Raw genomic sequence first — 19,087 nt, forward strand, 5'->3', positions numbered from 1 at the left:
AGAAAACTGAGTATCAGAGTGATTAATATACTTCCCATCTCACATGTCGCTAATAAATTATAGAATTGGGAGTAAAAAAATGTAGTTCGTCTGATTCCAGAATTTGGATTTCTACTGTTACAGCACATTGCTTTTGGAAACTTCAATCTCCATTACATCCTTTCAGAGAGTTGGATAAATTTCTAGATGGTCCTGAATGCACGTTGATCACCAATATCTTCTACTCCAAGTTAATGACTTTATTAAAGATATTCCAATAGTAAATAGCACCCCCAGGTCTCTTCACTGTATCATTTTGCCTCCGTTTTAAACATTCTCCTGTTTATCTGTTTTCCTAGCTGCTGTCCCTGGAATATAAAAGGCATCTAGTAAATATCTGTTGCATGAATAAGTGATAACTCTTTGATATATCATGAGATTAGGTTTTTCCACAGGATTGTTCAGTAATTACATAGAGGACAAATGAGTGTACCCTTCTCTAATTATAATCACAGGTTAAAAGTTCAAAGTGCCACAGGATAATGTGGGAAATACTCTGTGTTGAGTCAGAGTTGTTAAATGTTTGAAAAGGTGTAGCTTACTCTCATGTAACTTAGGGATTTTCAGTGCATTTTACAACAGACTGTATTATTGCTTAGTTCTATCCTGTGTCGAATTACAATGTGAAGCAAGTTGAATGGTTACACTGAAATTTATTTTAGTTTTCATATAGACTTGAAAATTTATTTAAACTTTGTGGCATGAAATTGACTGCATCTTTGTGTTTTTATTTTGTATTTCTGAAGCAAGGGGAAGTCAGGCTGAAGTGTTTGAAGGCTCTACAGAGTCTATATACCAATAGAGAATTGTTTCCCAAATTGGAGCTTTTCACTAACCGATTCAAGGTAAGCATCAAGGATGGTGAACTTATTTTATTTTTCACTTTACAAATGCTAGCTATAGATAATTTAGCAAATGATATTACCATAAGAAGTATTTCGTTTTTATTCTTTACTACATATTCTTTAAGTAAACCTGTATGAAATAGATAAATGAATCTCTGCTTTACAAAAGATATTACCAGCATGAGTTTTTATTTATTGCCTTTGAAAGAAGGCTCTCCTGATTAAAATAAGATTTTCTTTATATATAGCTTTTTATGAACATAATTATTTTATAAATTTAGGTTGACTTGTCACAGTGTCAGGGAATACTAGTTAATGAGAAAGATTTTAAATTATGAACATTTATACTAACACCCCTTTTGTGTGAGACTATGATTATATGGTTTTTCATTTAACCTATCATTAGTGTTGCATATATGCCCCAGAATACATTACTTTAGGTCTGTACCAACTTATTTTCTGTTCATTGTTGATTTACTTTACAATTTTTTTCAGGATCGCATTGTATCGATGACACTTGATAAAGAATATGATGTTGCTGTGGAAGCTATTCGATTAGTTACTCTGATACTTCAGTAAGTATAGTATCTTAATATTTAAATTAAGTTGTTGCTATTTTAATGCCTTTTCCCCAGCATTACTCACATACTTCATATTATAACCCTTATATGTATTGTTCTCTCTTTAAGTTCTATTTTTACATTTTAAGATTAGGTTCAACACAAAGTGTTTTCTGTTTTTCTCTCGTTTTATTTTTTATTTTTACTATTGTCTATTACTGCCACATAAAAGTTCTTTTAAGCAGTCTAGAGAAAAAATGAAGTAACATACCCTTCTATTTAAAACAAAACAAAAACTCAGAAAGAAGGTTTCAAAAGGAAGAACCCTTAAAAGGGATAGGTTTTTCAAATAGGCTTTTCTGGAATACTAGAGAAGTAGGAGAAAGGAAATAAAGCAGTATGGTAGAGATTTAAAAATACTTATGTTATAGCTTTATCCATACAGGTTTGACTAAAAACTAGAAAGAATCTTTGTGAGAGAATGTAGATCCTAGCAAAGTCATTACAAATCCTCCTTTCCCTATTTTATGATGCCACATCCATCATGAACTGTTGTTTGAGCTTTTTTTTCTTTAACCTTTCTGGTCTAGTACTATGCACTTTATTATTGTGGATTTATAATATAATATATGCTATATGTTATGAATATGGCCTCCTTTCTTTTTGGGTGATTCTTTTTCTTTTTAAAATTCACTTACCTACTTGTGGATTTTTTCTTTTATATACATTTGAACAATAAATATTAAGTGCTGCAAAATCTGTGAATAGAATTTTAAATTTAGAATTGCATTTAATTTTATGATTAATTTATAGAAAATGGAGTTCTTTACTATATCATTTATGCATGAAAATGATGGATTTCTTTATTCAGATATCATTATGAAAAAAGTTTGAATTTTTTCATAGAGGTGCATTATTAAGTTAATTTTTAAGTACTTTATGGTTTTGTTATATGATCAGTATTTAGTATTATTTTCTACTTAATTATTGCTCAGGCAGAGAAACCTTTAATTTTTATGTTGGTCTTATATGTGCAACCTATTAGAACTCTTATGCAATCTGATGATTTGTTGATTCTGTTGGTTTTACTGTGCAGATTATTATATTATCTGCAAACAATTTCATCTTTGCCTTTTTCCTAACCTTATAGTTTTTGTTTTATTCTCTTGTTTAATTGCAAAGCAGTACTTTCAGCGTTATAATGGTGTAAGCGATAGCAGGTTTTTTTCTTTTTTTTAGGAAGCATTTAAAGTTCCTTGTCTGTGATTTCTGTGATAGGTTTTTGATATATATGATAGAAGTTCCTTTGTGTTTTGAGTTTTCTGGAATTTTCCTTTCATCATTAATGAGCCTGAACTGATAGACTTGTCTAATGGTAAACCACCCTTGCATTTCTCAAGTAAATCATATTAGGATTTTTCATGTCTGTGTTTATGAGTAAATTTGACATAATTTTTTTTCTTATCCTTATTCCAGTTCATAATTAAGGTTATATTGTCTTTGTAAAATACCTTCAATAGTATCTTGCCCTTTTCTGTTCTGAAACAAATTGTCTATGACAGAGATTAATTCTTTCTTGAAACTTCGAGAGAATTCTCTTGTTAAAGCCGTGTCAGTTTTCAATTTCTTTTGTTGGAGAGGTCTTTATCATTTCTTTTCTTCATGCTTATCTGTCTCAATGAAGTTTTCTTTTTTGTGCCAATTTTGACATTTTGTAAACTTTAATATATCAATTTTATTATGTTTTCAAATTTACTTTATAGTTCAGATATTATTATTTTCTAAAACTATTTCTTTTGTTAATTTCTCTTTTTCATCCTCTATTTTATTTGTATCCTCTTTTTCTTCATAAGTTATATCAGAGGTTTGTCCATCTTACTATTTCCAAAGAACCAGCTTCTTAGGACTCATTTGTTTTTTGTTTTTGAATAATTGTGTTTAAAGTGATCTATAGATACCTTTAAGTATTACTTTACCTGTGTCCTAAAAACTTGGACATGTAATATTTTCATAGACATTTAACGATAAATATTTTGATTACCTTTATGGTTTCTAGTTTAATTGTAGGTTATTCAGTAGTATGTTACTGTTCTCCCTGTTGGACTTTTTAAAGGTATCCTTTCTATTTTATTCTATTATCTGAGAATATGTTCTGAGTAGTTTGGTCAGTTTTCTGAATTTTCTTGGCATCCTTAAAAACAGTACACATTTAGGTTGTGTATACAGTTAAATATTCATATTCATTACTTTGAATTTATTTGTGTCATTGAAATTATTTATACATTTCCTTATTTTTTGTTCAGTTTTTCAGAGAGATGTGTTAAAATCTTCAGCTACAATTGTTGACTTATCTTTCTTTATAGATTGTTGCTTGGTATACTTCAGAGTATATAGATGGGTATCTAGGTGCTCATGATTTTTACACTTTTTTGATAGTGTTCATTTTATCCTTATATACCATTCTTCCTTGTAATTTATGAAGTTTTTTCCTTTTAAAATGTATTTTAAAGTATTAGGCCCCTTCATTATATTTTCCTTGTGAACTAAACCAGCTTATCAATATCTCTTCTGAACAAAAATGTACCTTGACATTCCACTCACCCACTTTTTTCATTGGTATTGTCTAGAGTTTGAGATGTATATTGTTAAGGAGATATATGTATATATTGCTTCCTTGTTTGTTTAGTTTCAATACTTGCTCATTTATACAGCTCATTTATCATTTCCTTTGATATTTCTTCTTCTCTTATTTTCAGGGAAGAGTAATTATCTCATAGACTCCTCCAATTTTATCTTTTCCTACTAGATTATTTTTTTGAGGAGTGTTTTCAAAGTTTCTGAGACCTGGTATGGCTGAAAAATTCTACTTTCACCATGAATTTAGAAGATAGTTTGGCTGGTTTCAAAAGTCTGTCTGTTTCTTTTCTGCATTTTTATTGGGGGAGATAAGAGTAGAATATAACTTATTTAAAAGGTACAGTTGTGTCTCTAGCTTGTCAGATAGATCTCTCTCTGCTCTAGGAATATGTGATTATAGTTCCCCAGAGTGCACAGTGCCTCCTCTGGCTATTTATTTTATGACCCAGCCCTTGGCTTTCAGGTTTTCTGTGTTGGAGTCACTTGCCCTATAGGTAGTCCTACTGGGCAAAGTCTTTTAAAACTATTCAGGCTGGCTCACTTTCAGTACTCCTTACCTGGCCCACAGGAAACAGGGACTGTTTATGGATGGAGTAAGTACAGCTCATTCCCTTGTTAGCCATCTCTTCTTACTCTGCTACCATGGGTTACTCCAGTCAGCCTTTTACCTTTAGAACTTTTGAAGCCCAATAGCAGGTACCAGTTCCTAAACTTCCTCGTCTTTGTAAGGGTTATTTACACAGTTTTCGTAGTCATTCTCTGAAACTTGGTGCTCCAGGTAGGCTTGGGGAGAAGGCTTCAGAGTACCACAGCACTCTGACATCTCTCTCTTTAAAGAAATCCTCTACTGATGATTATATTGCTCAGTCCCCTAATTTCTTATATGTTGTTTTGGTGGTTAATGATCCAAGAATCACAACCCAGCTTTCCTGTCTCTTATAGCATGTACATAAAATGATCTAGCCTTATTTTTCTTGCTTGTGGAATCTCTAGCAAAACTGCCAAAACAGCAAGTCACATTTAACATCCTATTATAACCTCCTTTAAATTCTTTTTCTTTCCATCTGTTAATTCTCTTACTTTTAGTATAGATTGTTTATTTGCCTTTCATTTATGAGCTTGGGTTCCTGGGATGTCTTGTTAAAAATCTTTTTCTGTGAGCTTATTTCTTTTGAGGGTATTAGCCAGTTGAGCTGATGGTACATAATTGGGTGAAGGGGACTAAGCCTCAAGCCCCCTCTTTATACTTTTGGGGGTATGAGTTGGGCATGCTAGAGATACTAATGCTTCAGAACAGAGAGCCTCTCGTTATAATCTGTCACTCTTCCTTGGCAGTCTTAAAACCCATCTCCCTTATTTCTAATCTCATAATCCTTAGGATATGGAATGGATATATAGGGAGAGTAGATCACAGGCTACCCAATCTGCCTACAACCTACTGTTAATTTCCCAGTGCTTATTGGCTCCAGCACAGCACTGTCGTTACTCACACTACCCTGGTTACTGTTCTGCCTCACAGCAGTATTGGAACAGGCATTGTGGACGGGAAAAAAATAAGAGTACTTTAAAAAATGCTTTGAACCTATTTCCCATCCTTGAGATCCAGTTATTTTTTTCACTCATACTGTGACGCAACTACCTTCTTTTGCTGACAAGATCACTCTAATTTTGTTTATTTGACAGATCCCTCACCCACCTTTTAGCTTCTGAGGCATTTCCAGGTGTGAATTCGGGGAATGAGCTTGTAGCCCTACATCTTGTCAAGGACCTATACAGTCCAAAAATTCTGTTCCCCATGTAGTTGTAATCATATCAGATATCTTGAAACATATTAATAGTCAGGAAATAGGTATTCCATTTTTGGAAAGAAAAATAAAGATACATTCCGGCCAACTAAGAAATGGCTCAAATTTTAAGAATACATGAATGGAAAGGTAAGAAAGTTGTATTGGTAAAGGAATGGTTGTAACTACTGAATCCATTTTAAATAGTAAGAAGACTAAATAATTTGTATTGTAAATATGATGGTAAAATATAATTTAAAAGATATAATTCTACAAAGAAGAGTTACATAGCGTAATAATTTAACTCTGTGAAACAAGGACAAATATATTCCCAGAGCATATCAACAGAGCTAATTTGGGCTAATAAATATCCCAAGGAATTTAATAGTCATTATCTATGGATATATGTGGGTAGAAGAATTGTGTACATTTTATTTTCTTCTTATTTTATCTGTATTTTCTGAATTTTATGTAATAATTGTCTTTTATAGTTAAAGGGAAATATTGCTTTCAAAGTAGGGTGAAAGGTGAAACTAAAATCAGTATGCCTTGAGCTTTTATATGAACTTTATAAAATTTAAATAAAGGTAGAATTGAAAATAAGTATTTGCTTTGGTTCTTATGTTACTTTCTGCATTTTTCAGTGGAAGTGAAGAAGCCCTTTCCAATGAAGACTGTGAAAATGTTTATCACTTAGTGTACTCAGCACATCGCCCTGTTGCTGTGGCAGCTGGAGAGTTCCTTCACAAAAAGTGAGTTAACTATCCTTGAAAATAGGTTCCACTTTTGTATTTTGTTTTATTATTGTCTTAGAGTTAGTGGAAGACAGTCATACTGACTGAACACAGTGCTAAAAGTGTCCATTTCAAACTCTAGGGGCTGTAATAGCCTTACAGCCTGTGTACACATCATGAATCACATCCCTGAGAATGACGCATCTTGTAACAAATTCCTTTTTCCTGAAATCTGAAAGGATGGCTCTCAGCCAGGGGTGTGAATGGAGATTGGGGAAGTGCATGAAGTTTATAAAAGCTCCCCAGGTAATTGGTATTTCATTTCACCAGTTTTGTTTTTTTTTCTTTGAAAATTCTGAGTTCTGATCTTACCTTCTCAACATTTGTGATATAAATGTGAAGCAGTAGCACTTTCAAAATGCCTCCCAACTTTTCTTGTCTTATTTCCCATTCTCTCCAATGAGATGATGATTATTTTAATAATCGTCTTTTAATCAGTAATCCATAGTGATTCTGAAAGTTATATATACAGTTGCAGTTTAATTTTTTAAAAAATCTGTATTTATTTTTGGCAAAGCAATAGTGCTAACGAGAGCTTATGAGTAAACACACTCCTATGAATTACATTTTGATCATGGTTTACTATAAATGTTCTATAATTTATTAGTAGATTATTTTTTTCATTTCAGTGAATTTTTTAAAAATTGAAACATAGTTGATTATACATATCTATAGGGTACAGAGTTGAATATCAATACCTGTGTGATATGTGAAGCTCAAATCAAGATAATTAATATGTTCAGCGTTATACAATGTAATCATTTTTTGTGGCCCTTTACCACTTCCTCCCTTCCCCTCACTTCCCACCTCTGGTTTTGTAAACATATTGTTGGTTGTGTTGTGTGTATCTTTCGCTTTGTTTTGTTTTTTGGTTTTTTGTTCATGGATATTACTTGGTAGCTTTGATTATTGACAGATGAACCTAAAAGTCCATTACTTAAACTAATTTGTGATTATGGTGAAGCACAGATTTAAATTATATACTGAGTTGGGCCGAGCCCATGGTGCACTCGGTAGAGTGCGGCGCTGGGAGCGCGGCGACGCTCCCACCGCGGGTTCGGATCCTATGTAGGAATGACCGGTGCACTCACTGGCTGAGTGCCGGTAACGAAAAACAAAAATAAAAATAAAAAATAAAATAAATTTTAAAAAAATAAAAAATAAAATATACTGAGCAACTATTGTACATGGATGATTAACTTTGATAAGAGAAGGCCTGGCCCTCCATCCAGTGTCTGCATCTCAGTGCTGCAACAATAAATTGTTCTCTACTTGGTTGTACTTTTTAAAGTGGGAAAAATAGTTTCTGTGAAAAATCTTTCTTAAGTAGGAAGCCAGTTACTAGTACATATTGGTAATAAAAGTGAAGAGGAAGAAAGTCAAAATTTTCAGGCATGATTTTTAAAATAATGTATTGAATTTGCCAGTGACTCTGACGTCTTTGGCTAATAGAATAATGCTTTTTCCATACTTATCTTGGGATGTTGTCTGTCGTAATATCAAGATTGTATTATAGTCTTAACTTTCCTTCATTTTTCAGGATTCTTATATTCTAGTTAGTCCCCATTCTCTACTTAACTTTTCAAAAACTATGCGGTTTTAGAAGTTATTGCTTCTGTAGTTTCAAAGATGAAATAAAGAGTTTGGTTCTCTATGTAATAAAGGTTATAAACTGGCATACTTGAGTTAGAAAGAGCTGTTGGATATATTTATTTTATCTGTATTATATTTTTCCAAGTTTGAAATACTTCCTAAAATTTTTTTAACTGGAATATTTTACATCCTGAAGGATAAGCCTCCATTATTTCTTACTTCTTTGTGAAAATAAAGCCAATTCCTGTGCAAATGAAAGCTTCAGTTCATAAGCTGGTTTTAGGCCCCTGTGCTCATGAAATTCACAGTTTGATAACTTTTGATTTTTAATCATCTCTTTTAGCATTCTTTCACCATTTAATATTGTGATCTTTTAAAATCTTAACAAGTTAGTAGTAGAGTAAGTTTAAAATATACATGCTGGCTGTTCTGAAGGTGGTTAGTTATCTCAGCAGATTGTTCACAGTCAGTTACAGATCCAGCTCCTTGTTCTACCCTTTCCTTCTTTCTCACTACTGTAGTTGGCTGGTCTTTTAGAAAACAAAAAAAAGGATACGTGTATGTGCACACATGTACATACACAATGTCTTGTAGTCACTATAAACTTTACACAATCTTAACCAATCATCAAAAAAATAGTATAAGGTATCTGAAATGAATATTGTAATATGTCATATGAAATTCCATATTCTGGGATCTGGCCAGTTTGCTCAGTTGATTAGTGTTGTAACATGAGGGTCAAGGGTTCAGATTCCCATACTGGCCAGCCACTGAGAAAAAAACAAGAAAAACCCCACAAAAACAAAATTCCACATTTTCTTATTAAAAATGTAAGCTAATTCCTCAGTAACTTGTATTTATATATAGTAAATGCATTTATCCAAATTGGTACATTTCAGTTATCAAGAACCTTGATATTTTCCATTTGCCACCCTTCCAAAAGCCACCCAAGAAACAAAACCTTCTCTAAAACCAGTGTGACAGCTATGCAGATATAACTTCAAGATAAGTTCCGTAGTCCACCCATATGCCTTCTTCCTCCTCTCACCCACCCCCCAGAAAAACTCAACTTCTCTGTAGTCATTTTCTGCTCGAGATTGGTTTATTTTTATATCACATGGAATTATTTTTGTTTTATTCAGTTATTTAGCCTCTCATTTGAAAGAACTACTCTGACTTCTGTATATAAACTAACACATGCTATATACCTATCTCTATTTTCTCATTTTTCTTTATAATATGTGAGATAGTATGTATTTATCTGCTGTTTATCCAGTAGAGTGAGAGTTCCATGAGAACAGGAATTTTGTCTTTTTTCACTTATATAACCTTTTACCTAGAGCAGTGCCTGGAAATAAGGCACCTTTAGTGGTCTTTAAATTTTACTAGAATAAATCTAATTAGCAAATTAAAAATTTTAGATTACTTAAAATAAGTTTAATGTTAATGTCATTTTACTGAAAACTATTGGGTTAGCGAGTACTATTTGTAGATAATAGACTATAAGCAGAAAAGAATGTAAGAAGTAATCATGATTATAAAGGTATTAGTTTTTACAATTATTGCTGGAATATTTGGTTAAATGCTATAATTGCATGACTGAAATCAATATTTAAGAAAATAGAACTTAGTTTAAAATTACATACTTCAGCATCAATCATACAGGATAATAGTGGTGTTTATATTTTTTATAAATATTGGAGTATTGATTATTCATCAGTAAAATGTTTTCTTTTACATTTATATGTGGTTGAACTATACGAAATTGTTCAGATCCAAACTTTTTTTGATCTATAAAGGCATCAGTTACATATTTGTATTGAAATTGGTAAGTAACCTGATCTCTGATATTGTTTCTTTTCTTTATTTATAAACACTGAAATAATTTGCATAGTGAAGGAAAAGACTGAAATTCATATCCATGTAAATTTGTAATGCTCTTATTTTGTTACTTATTTCCAGGCTATTTAGCAGACATGATCCACAAGCAGAAGAAGCATTAGCAAAGAGGAGGGGAAGGAACAGTCCAAATGGGAATCTCATTAGGATGCTGGTTCTTTTCTTTCTTGAAAGTGAGGTAAAAAAAAAAAAAAAATTTAACATAATCTGTATTTTTCAAGTTATTTTGCATATTAAATAAAATTGTCATTTAATTCGTTGTTATTAATTGATTTTTTTCCCAATCAAATGAAAACAATCTTGTTTCTTATAAAGTAGCCTTCATGAATTGCTTGATTGTGGAATCAGTACTCTACCTTTTGTGGGAAGAAGTTCCAAATATACTCATATGTAAGTGTGTATCTATACTGAATATAGACTAGCAATTGTTAAACTTTTGCAGTATCGCAATACTGCATACTTTTTTTGTCTTTGCCTTTTCTTTTAATATGTGTCTACGGCTTTTAAATTATACTTAAACAGTTTGTGAAAGTTTGTCAAGCTGTTATATCTTGTTTGAAAATATTTAATAAGGAGAAAGAAAAATATTCAGATATTTCAATTGATAGTTGCACAGCCCCATGGCAGTATTTTTATGTGCTATAGTCAGTTATCGCTTAAATAATTTTGTAATTAACACTTACATTATCTATCAAGATCTGTTTTCACAGGTGAAATTTGGTTTGTCCACTAAAATACTCTTTGATATTTTAATCTGTATTTCCTACTACTGGCGTGACAGTGGAGGAATGATAAACTAAACCTAAAGAGCCCCTGAATGAATAAACTACTTGGTTTAGAAATTATTGAGAATATAGTTGCAAAAGTAGTAAAGAAAATCTAGAAATCTAGGACTCTCAATTTTATTTGGGAAAAAGTGTTTTGGTTTGTGTTGGAATGTTGCAGAAGTAGAGAAACTTAAAAGATTCTGTAAATGTTCAAGTTGAGAGTGCTGCAGGAGGAGGAGAGACAAACAGGCAGCCTATATGAAAATCTGAGAAGTAAGAAATGTATCAGTGGAATGAGAAGGGTTAGGTCAAAGCAGGACAGAAAGAAACATGAAGGAGTTGGGAATGAATAGAGAAAAAGTAAAGTCAGAAACAAAATCAGCTGATGAGTTGCATTTGAGTAAAGAATATGTTTAAGAGTAGTGATTTAAAAGTGCATACAGATCACCTGGGGATCTCATGAAAATGCTGGTTCTGATTCAGTAGCTCTAGAGTGGGGCCTGAGATTCTGCATTTCTAACAAGCTCTTAAGTGACACTGGTCCAAGGACCATACTTTGCATGGTAAGGATTTAAAACATTATTTTCTTAACAAAGCAAGTGCGTGGATATGTTTTAGAATAAAATGCAAAATGTAAATTTTTAAGATAAAACACTAAATATCCAATAAACCTCACACTTATGACAGATCATTTCAAATTATACCCTTAGTCCCTTAAGTTTTAGAGGAATGGGATAAAAATTGTTATGCAACAATCAAGTCCTGTATAAAAAAGTTGACTATAATAGCAATGAGTTTCAAAAATTGAGAGATGAGACATGCAAATCTTATAAACTGCTGAAAAATTTAAGGAATATGATGATCTTGGCTAATTGAATTTGAGTATTAATTAAAGGAAAATGCTTTGTAACTGAAAACTGAAGGACTTTTATTTTTGTCTTGTTAAAAGATATAAGGTACTTAGTTTTAGCCAGTGTCATCTTTTATTTAAAGCAGCAATTTGTAATATTACTACTCTATTTTCATGATATTACTATATTTCTGTGTTTGTTGCTGTTTGCTGAAGTGTTACAATAACATTAAAATATATTTTCTTGTGTGGCATTCTTGTCAGCTACAAAAGCAACTGCAAATCATATTTAAGGGTTTCTAGTTGATTCATGACAATTATATTGGCCTTTATGATTGGTCTCTTGTGTTTCATAAGAAACATTCCTTGTGAAAATCTCTCTTATTGTACTAGCATACTAGTGTACATCAAGAGGTGAATGCTTACTGAGGCCATATTCTTATCGTCTGAGGGGATTCCAATTGTGTCCTACCTTGAATTCCTCTTTGTTTTACTGTAACACATATTAATTAGTAAAATTTTAGTAATAGACATATGAAATGTTGAACTGAAAGAGACTTTAGAGAAATATAAAGTAGGATGAGTCTGTCTTATAGATGAGTTACAGATCACTTAACTGAGATTAAGTGAACTGATTATCATTCTTCTTTGTTTTACAGGGATGTGAAATAGTAACATTTTAATAATAGATTCATAAAATGTTGAACTGAAAGAGTTTTACTGTGCAGGTGAAATAATGGAGATTAAGAGATCTGTCTAAACTAGTTACTAATATTTTTTCTTTTGGTACCAAAAAATGACATTTTTAAGCTATCACAGTCTTTATGGCAGTCATTGATTTCAGGTGACAAAGTACCTTGTATTTTAGATGCATGCCAAATAGTAGGCTGAGTAGTACTTGAATGTGATGGTCCAGATTTCCCTATAGGTAGTGTGACCATAGAATTTATTGTACAAACAGTGATGATTTTCAGAGAGACAAAGATGCTATTAGTAATTATTCCAAAATAACAAGAGTAACCCAGAACAGTTCTGGACAATCTGGAAATATGGTCACCTTCCTTATAGGCATATGGAATGGTGAGGCTAATTGTGATAGTCACTTTAGACCGAAAATTGACAACCATTGTATTGATGTATACAAGAAACCTCCCAAGAGTGTTCATTCCTAGGGTATGAATGATTACTTAAGATTTTTTGCTTGGTTTTTTTGTTTGTTTGTTTATTTTTTATGTTTTTCAAGATTCTCAAATGCCTGGCTCTATTTCAGCAGAGGTAAAGACACAATATAGGAGTGTTTAGAAATTTTAGGCTTAATAACTTGAGATGATTATTTGCATTGGAAATGATTTGTGATAAAAGAGATCACTATAAGGTTTCATTACACAGCGAATTTCTTTAGTGTGTTTAGCTATCTGACAGGTTAGCAGGCAAACTTCAGGTCAAATATTAGGAGTAACCTTGAAGCCAATTAAAGATGAATCAGAATATACCTAGAAAATTGTAATTAAAGTCTTTAATCAGGAAAATGAGATGAGTTTGTCTTGTATACAAGCTTATATAAAATTTTAATTTATATATGTTATATTTTATAAATTTTAATAGTTTTAATTGTTCATTTTGCTATACAATGACTCTGTATCCATTAAAGAGTTACCGTTTTTGTTCATCTGATTTCTGAAGACTACAAAGAATGCTTACAGGTACCTGATTTTTATACTGTTTTTTATGACACCAAAAACTGTTTTTAGAAAATTTATTCTTTTTTCATTTTTAGGGTTCCAGTTCCTTTTTAATCCTAGGGTTTCTTTATGGTCATTGAAAAATACCTCAAGGCCTTTCTTCTCATAGATTTGTCTTTCATTACCCATAGAAAGTCCTTGGTATAAAGTAGTCTGAAAGGCAATTGTACCTTTTACCCCTACTGACTATGTTAGATTTTTTTTTTTCTCTTTTTTTCCTCAAACATGGGTTTACCTGGTATTCTACTAGAAATTTCAGACCAGCAAGTTCTGTGGTTATCAAAGATGCACTAAGGCAGAAAAACTATCATAAACATTTTGTCAAGCCAGTTTCTGACCATGTTGTTCTGATTATCAACAGGGGTATGAGAAGTAGTGAATGCCTCAGATAATTTATAACCACCAGGAGGCACAGGAAATTTTTGCATTCAAATGACAAATTGTGTCCTTGTACATAGAGGGAAAGACTGCCTGATTATAGATCCCCTCTTAACCACTTTTCTGCACAACCACTGGACCTTTCTGCTAGGCTCTTGTAATTAGACTCATGGAAGGGATTCTGGCTAATAATAATCTTGAGTCTAGACTGACATGTTTGAACTGACAACTAAGAATCATTAAAGCTTTAAAATGGAAAAAGTTTAAGGGGGAAAAAATCAATAAATGGCCTGAATGGACACAATCAAAGATTGGCTATAGTTTGAACCAAGGGATTTTTTCCAGAAAGCAGTGCAAGAGAAGGAAGAAATGAAAAGCATGAGAGAGCAATTAAAAGACAAGGGAGTTTTACTGTATTATCTGGTAGGAGCTCTGTAAAGAGAACAGAAAGAATGGAGGGGAGGAACTAATAAAAGGACATGCAGTCAGAAAGTTTACTACCCATGAACTCTATATGCAAAGTTTTACTTGAGGATATTTTCTAGCAAAATGAAAAATAAGAAAACAAGGAATATAAGAAACATTGATGAGCAAATCAAACCTAGAGCTAAGCCTGAAAAATATAGCCATGAAGTTTAAGGCAGCTATCTAAAAATTATTCTTAAAATGTAGGAATATAATGTTCAAGTTAAATAAGAGAAATAAATAAATGTGCTGAAGATCTTGGTAGTAGAAAAATACTCATATAAATTAGAAAGTAAAATTCGGAGCCCTGTACTGACCAGCTGCAAAAAAAAAAGAGAGAGAGAGAGAAAATAAAACTCTGAAGGAAGGACAGATGAAACAATTAAGGAAGTATCATAAGTAGAGCACAGAATAAAATGACAGGAATATTTTTAACACCAGTAATCCTAGTAAATGTATAGATTGACATGCTTCATTAAAAGACATTGGGGTTGAAATAAAGAAATGAAAAATAGCTATGTGGTGTTTACAAACACACCTTGAAATAGCACAGGAAGTTTACAAATAAAGGGCTGGACGAAGGCTGGATGTAAATAACATATGCTTACAGAAAGATAGCAGGGGGGACAATATCATAAATGATAAGCCAGTATTGAAGACCAAAAGCATTAAGAGGGACAAAAAAGGGATATTTATGTTTATAGAAGGTATAATCCACTAAATACATACCATAATTATGCATGTTTATATACCTATTCTGCAGAAATACATGTACATATAGTCAAGCATAAGAGAATGTTTATTTATCATGTTTATTTTTTTATTGTGGTTAAATGTACATAACAAAATTTACCTTTTTAAGTATACAGTTCAGTGGCGTTAGTGTATTCACATTGCTATGCAGTCATCACTGACATTCATCTTCAGAACTTTTTCAAAATCTTCTCAAACTGTGCCCATTAAACAGTATCTGTTCATTTTAGCATAGGTTTAATTTTAACAACAGTTTTGAAATAATTTGTTTTTCTTTTTTGTACTGCCGTTTTTCATTTTTGACATCAATCTGTTGCATCTTTGACACCACTTGTGCCTGTCACTGTTGGAATGATGTTACTAATAGTGTAAGAATTGTTTCTGAGGATATGAGAATTTGGGAAGTTTGAAGATATCTTGCTACAAACCTTTGCCCATGTTCTTTCCAAGCAAAGATGCTAATCAGTATTATCTACTCTGGCTTTGGCAGAATTCATTGGGAGACTGTGTGTGTGTGTGTGTGTGTGTGTGTGTGAGAGAGAGAGAGAGAAAGAGAGAGAGACTACTAAGAGAGCCTAGTGTGTGTGTGTGTGTGTGTGTGTGTGTGTGTGTGTGTGTGTGTGTGTGTGAGAGAGAGAGAGAGAGACTACTAAGAGAGCCTAGTAAGCTGTTCCTGTTCCACCAGGGAACAATGTCTGTAGGATTAATCAGAGTCTAGAGATCTGTACTGAGCTACATCTATGCTAGAACTTGCGTCTAGGTGGTCTTGCAGCTTGTTGTAGGGGTCTCACATAATGGCCTGAGATTCAGGAGAGGACTTCGGTCCTGGAATAAGCTAATAATGATAGAATGGGACTCTAACCAGAGGAACTGGCTTATTGACTAGGTTACTAAGGTATGATGAATTAAGGCAGAGAATCATTTCTTGAGGTGACACAACCTTGGAACTGGACCAACCAAGCAAATTTAAAATAGAGCATCATCTGTTGTTTTTCATTCAAGAGCATCATAGAATTATTGTCCAGGAATGGGACTGCATCTGTAGGTGGCCTAACCTGTGTTCAGAAAAGTGTAGGGAAGGGAGTCAAGCAAGTTTTAAGTCATTAAAGGTTTCTATAAGTGTTATTACCCTTTGAAATAACTGCCATGGTTCTTAGTTTTCAATGCCTCTTGCCCCCCAAATCACAAACAAACGTGATTTGAGTGGGATAAGTACAGCTAAATGTCTGAGAGTGTGTGTGTGGTTTTCCTGAGGCATTTCTGGAGCCAGGGTGAAAGATTTGAAATATAGTAGAAATGAAGTATAGAATTAAGGTCAAACAAGGCAAAGCATTAAATAGGTCATCAAAATTCACATTGATGTCAAGAATAATGATAGGATTGAGGAAGAAAACCAACTTAAGTGCCAAATATGCCAAGATAACAGTAGATAACGAGTAGGTCTAGAAAGGTGACTTTCATACTTTTGGGGCCACTACTTGTGATGGGGAAAACATTTTCTCTCAACAGGTACAAGCACACATAACAAATTACAATTGTATGAAATAGTATTTACCCTTTTTATATGCTGTGCACTCTTTTCTACTCTGCTTCATTTTTTGAGATGGTCTGGGTTGATATCTGTTGTTTAATAAACACTGATCTGGAGGATGGTTTAGCTGGATGCCATGAGCCTCAAAGGTGGAAAATCTTTTATACAAGGGTGGAGAAGTTAATTGTAAGTAGCGGAAACTGGGGCAAGGCCACTACCTTCTCAACTAACTTTCCCTGAAGAGCTTCACTGGAATAACATTCTCTGAGGTTTAATGACTGGCAAGTGGTAGTGTTTGGTGTGAAGTGTTTGATGAGAAACTTAAGTATGTTTGTTTACTGTGGGAATTGTCAAGAGAGTAATGACTAACAGAAAATGGAAGTGGGGGGAAGAATGCAGTGATTCAAATGGAAATGAGAATAGAAAAGAGGAGAGATGGAGTAACTTGCATTTTTTATCTTGACCAAGATGACAGAGATGTTAGTAAGGCTGATACCAAAGTTTCAAATGGAATTCTGAGGGAAAATGATTAATTTCCTTTTAAAAAGAAAAAGATAGTTTAAGAGAAACAATCAAGAATACTAAAAAGTACCTTAGATCTAATTTATAATTTCAGGAATTCTGCTAACTGTACATTCACCTTCCTCATCCATAAATGATGTCATTGGACTAGGAGATTCTTAATCTGACCACTGTAAATGTTAAAATGTTTTTATGTTATTCTGTATATTGTATCCACATTATTGACAGTAGAATATGAATGTGTATGTTGTTCTCTAAATGGTTCTTAGAATCACTGAGACCAAGCCACTTAATTATTTTTAAAAATGGTTTATTAACCTAAAATATTGTTAGTAGTTTATTAAATGTTCTTTACTCACACTTGATTTTTTATTTTTAGTTACATGAACATGCAGCCTACTTGGTGGACAGTTTGTGGGAGAGCTCTCAAGAACTGTTGAAAGACTGGGAATGTATGACAGAGTTGCTTTTAGAAGAACCTGTTCAAGGAGAGGAAGGTATAGTATTTTGTCAAGTCAGTTTACATATTGTTGTGTTTTCATTAATAATCATATCATCCAATATAGATTACTTCTTAAAAATGGTATGAGCAAGCATGCTTTTTGCCAACGGAACAGTTTGTTTCCTTTAACAAATAGGAATGTCTCAATAGTTTGTAACACCTTTCCACATTAACACTGCTACAGTGCTGTATGCACAACTTTTTAAAAACCCATGTGTTGTGTAATGTTCAAAAAAGTTTTTGTTATGCTGATTTGAGGCACAAAATACTGATGTATTTAATGTCCAAAAACAATGCATCCAGAATTTTTTTCTAGATTTATATGTGGACTCAGAAAAACCTTTGACACATAAGGATTTAGTTAAACCACAGTCATCCCCTATTTTGTTATATTTCCTTTAAAATTAAAATCAGGAAATCAGAAATAAGGTGATTTTCCTAGCTGTTCAAGAAATAGGGAGAAATAATAGCCATATAATAATTTTTGAAGTATGCATATTTTTATACACTGTATAATAACATGCACAGTGAAATGGATATGTATACTTAATAAAGAGGTTGTATTCTAAAAGCATATATGAATATTAGCTCCTTAGAACTAGAAATGCTTTTTCCTATATATGGCTAGGCTTATGAGAGCTGTGTTCTGGGTTCCCTTCACTTGTGTAATCACAGGAATATGAACATATAGTTCTGCATTTTCTCCTTTGTATTTTACTTATATATATTCCTGTTAAATTCACTGACTTCATACATTCTAACTAATCTTACTATTTTCCCTGATGAAAATCAGTTCCTTTTCTAATCACTACTGACCAATCAACACTTTAAGGGCCTGGCATACTATTTAGTGGTACATTCCATCTGTTTTTCTTACCTTGCTCGTGGCCATAAAATTAACAAATACCAGAGTGGATTAGAGCTTCTCATTTCTGGTTTCAAGCCATTTTTCTTTATATTACCTCAGGCTCTATAAGGTTATTTCCAAGGAGAGGGGAGGCAGGTAGTATAAATTAAGAGAAGAAGAGCCAAGGTGGTATGCTTTGGTATGATTGATTTTTTTATCCTTATACAAATAAGATGTGTAAGTCAATAGATAATAATTACTAAATCTTTCCATTATCAAGGTGGTCTAGAAGGATTTACCTTGTTAAAATAGCTATGTACTATTAGGTGTTTCATTATGGTTTAAATTTAGTTGACATTGGGTTTCTTTGCCTTCTAGTCAAGAGGTTGGTTTGGTTTGGCTTGTGTTTGGTTAGTCTCGTTTTAGTTAGAAAAGTGACTTATTTGATGGGAACATTTTACAAAGTGATTCAGTTTTAGGGTATGATTGAACCTGGGTAGGCAAGGCCTGAGAAATTAGGCATAACAAGTACATAACCATATGTACTGTATAATGATTCAACTTTTTTCATACATATTG

General features: G+C 32.7%; 1 protein-coding gene across 1 annotated transcript in view; it reads left to right on the forward strand.

The window, feature by feature from the left end:
• Positions 1–19,087, forward strand: part of STAG1 (STAG1 cohesin complex component) — a 365,558-nt gene that overhangs the window by 263,660 nt on the left and 82,811 nt on the right. Inside the window, exons 11-15 of the mRNA XM_063115300.1 lie at positions 786–884; positions 1,380–1,459; positions 6,510–6,617; positions 10,215–10,329; positions 17,539–17,656. Coding sequence (XP_062971370.1) covers positions 786–884; positions 1,380–1,459; positions 6,510–6,617; positions 10,215–10,329; positions 17,539–17,656 — 520 coding nt within the window. The remainder of the gene's footprint in view (positions 1–785; positions 885–1,379; positions 1,460–6,509; positions 6,618–10,214; positions 10,330–17,538; positions 17,657–19,087) is intronic.

This window comes from Cynocephalus volans, chromosome 11, assembly GCF_027409185.1.
Source record: "Cynocephalus volans isolate mCynVol1 chromosome 11, mCynVol1.pri, whole genome shotgun sequence".
Classification (NCBI taxonomy): Eukaryota; Metazoa; Chordata; class Mammalia; order Dermoptera; family Cynocephalidae; genus Cynocephalus; species Cynocephalus volans.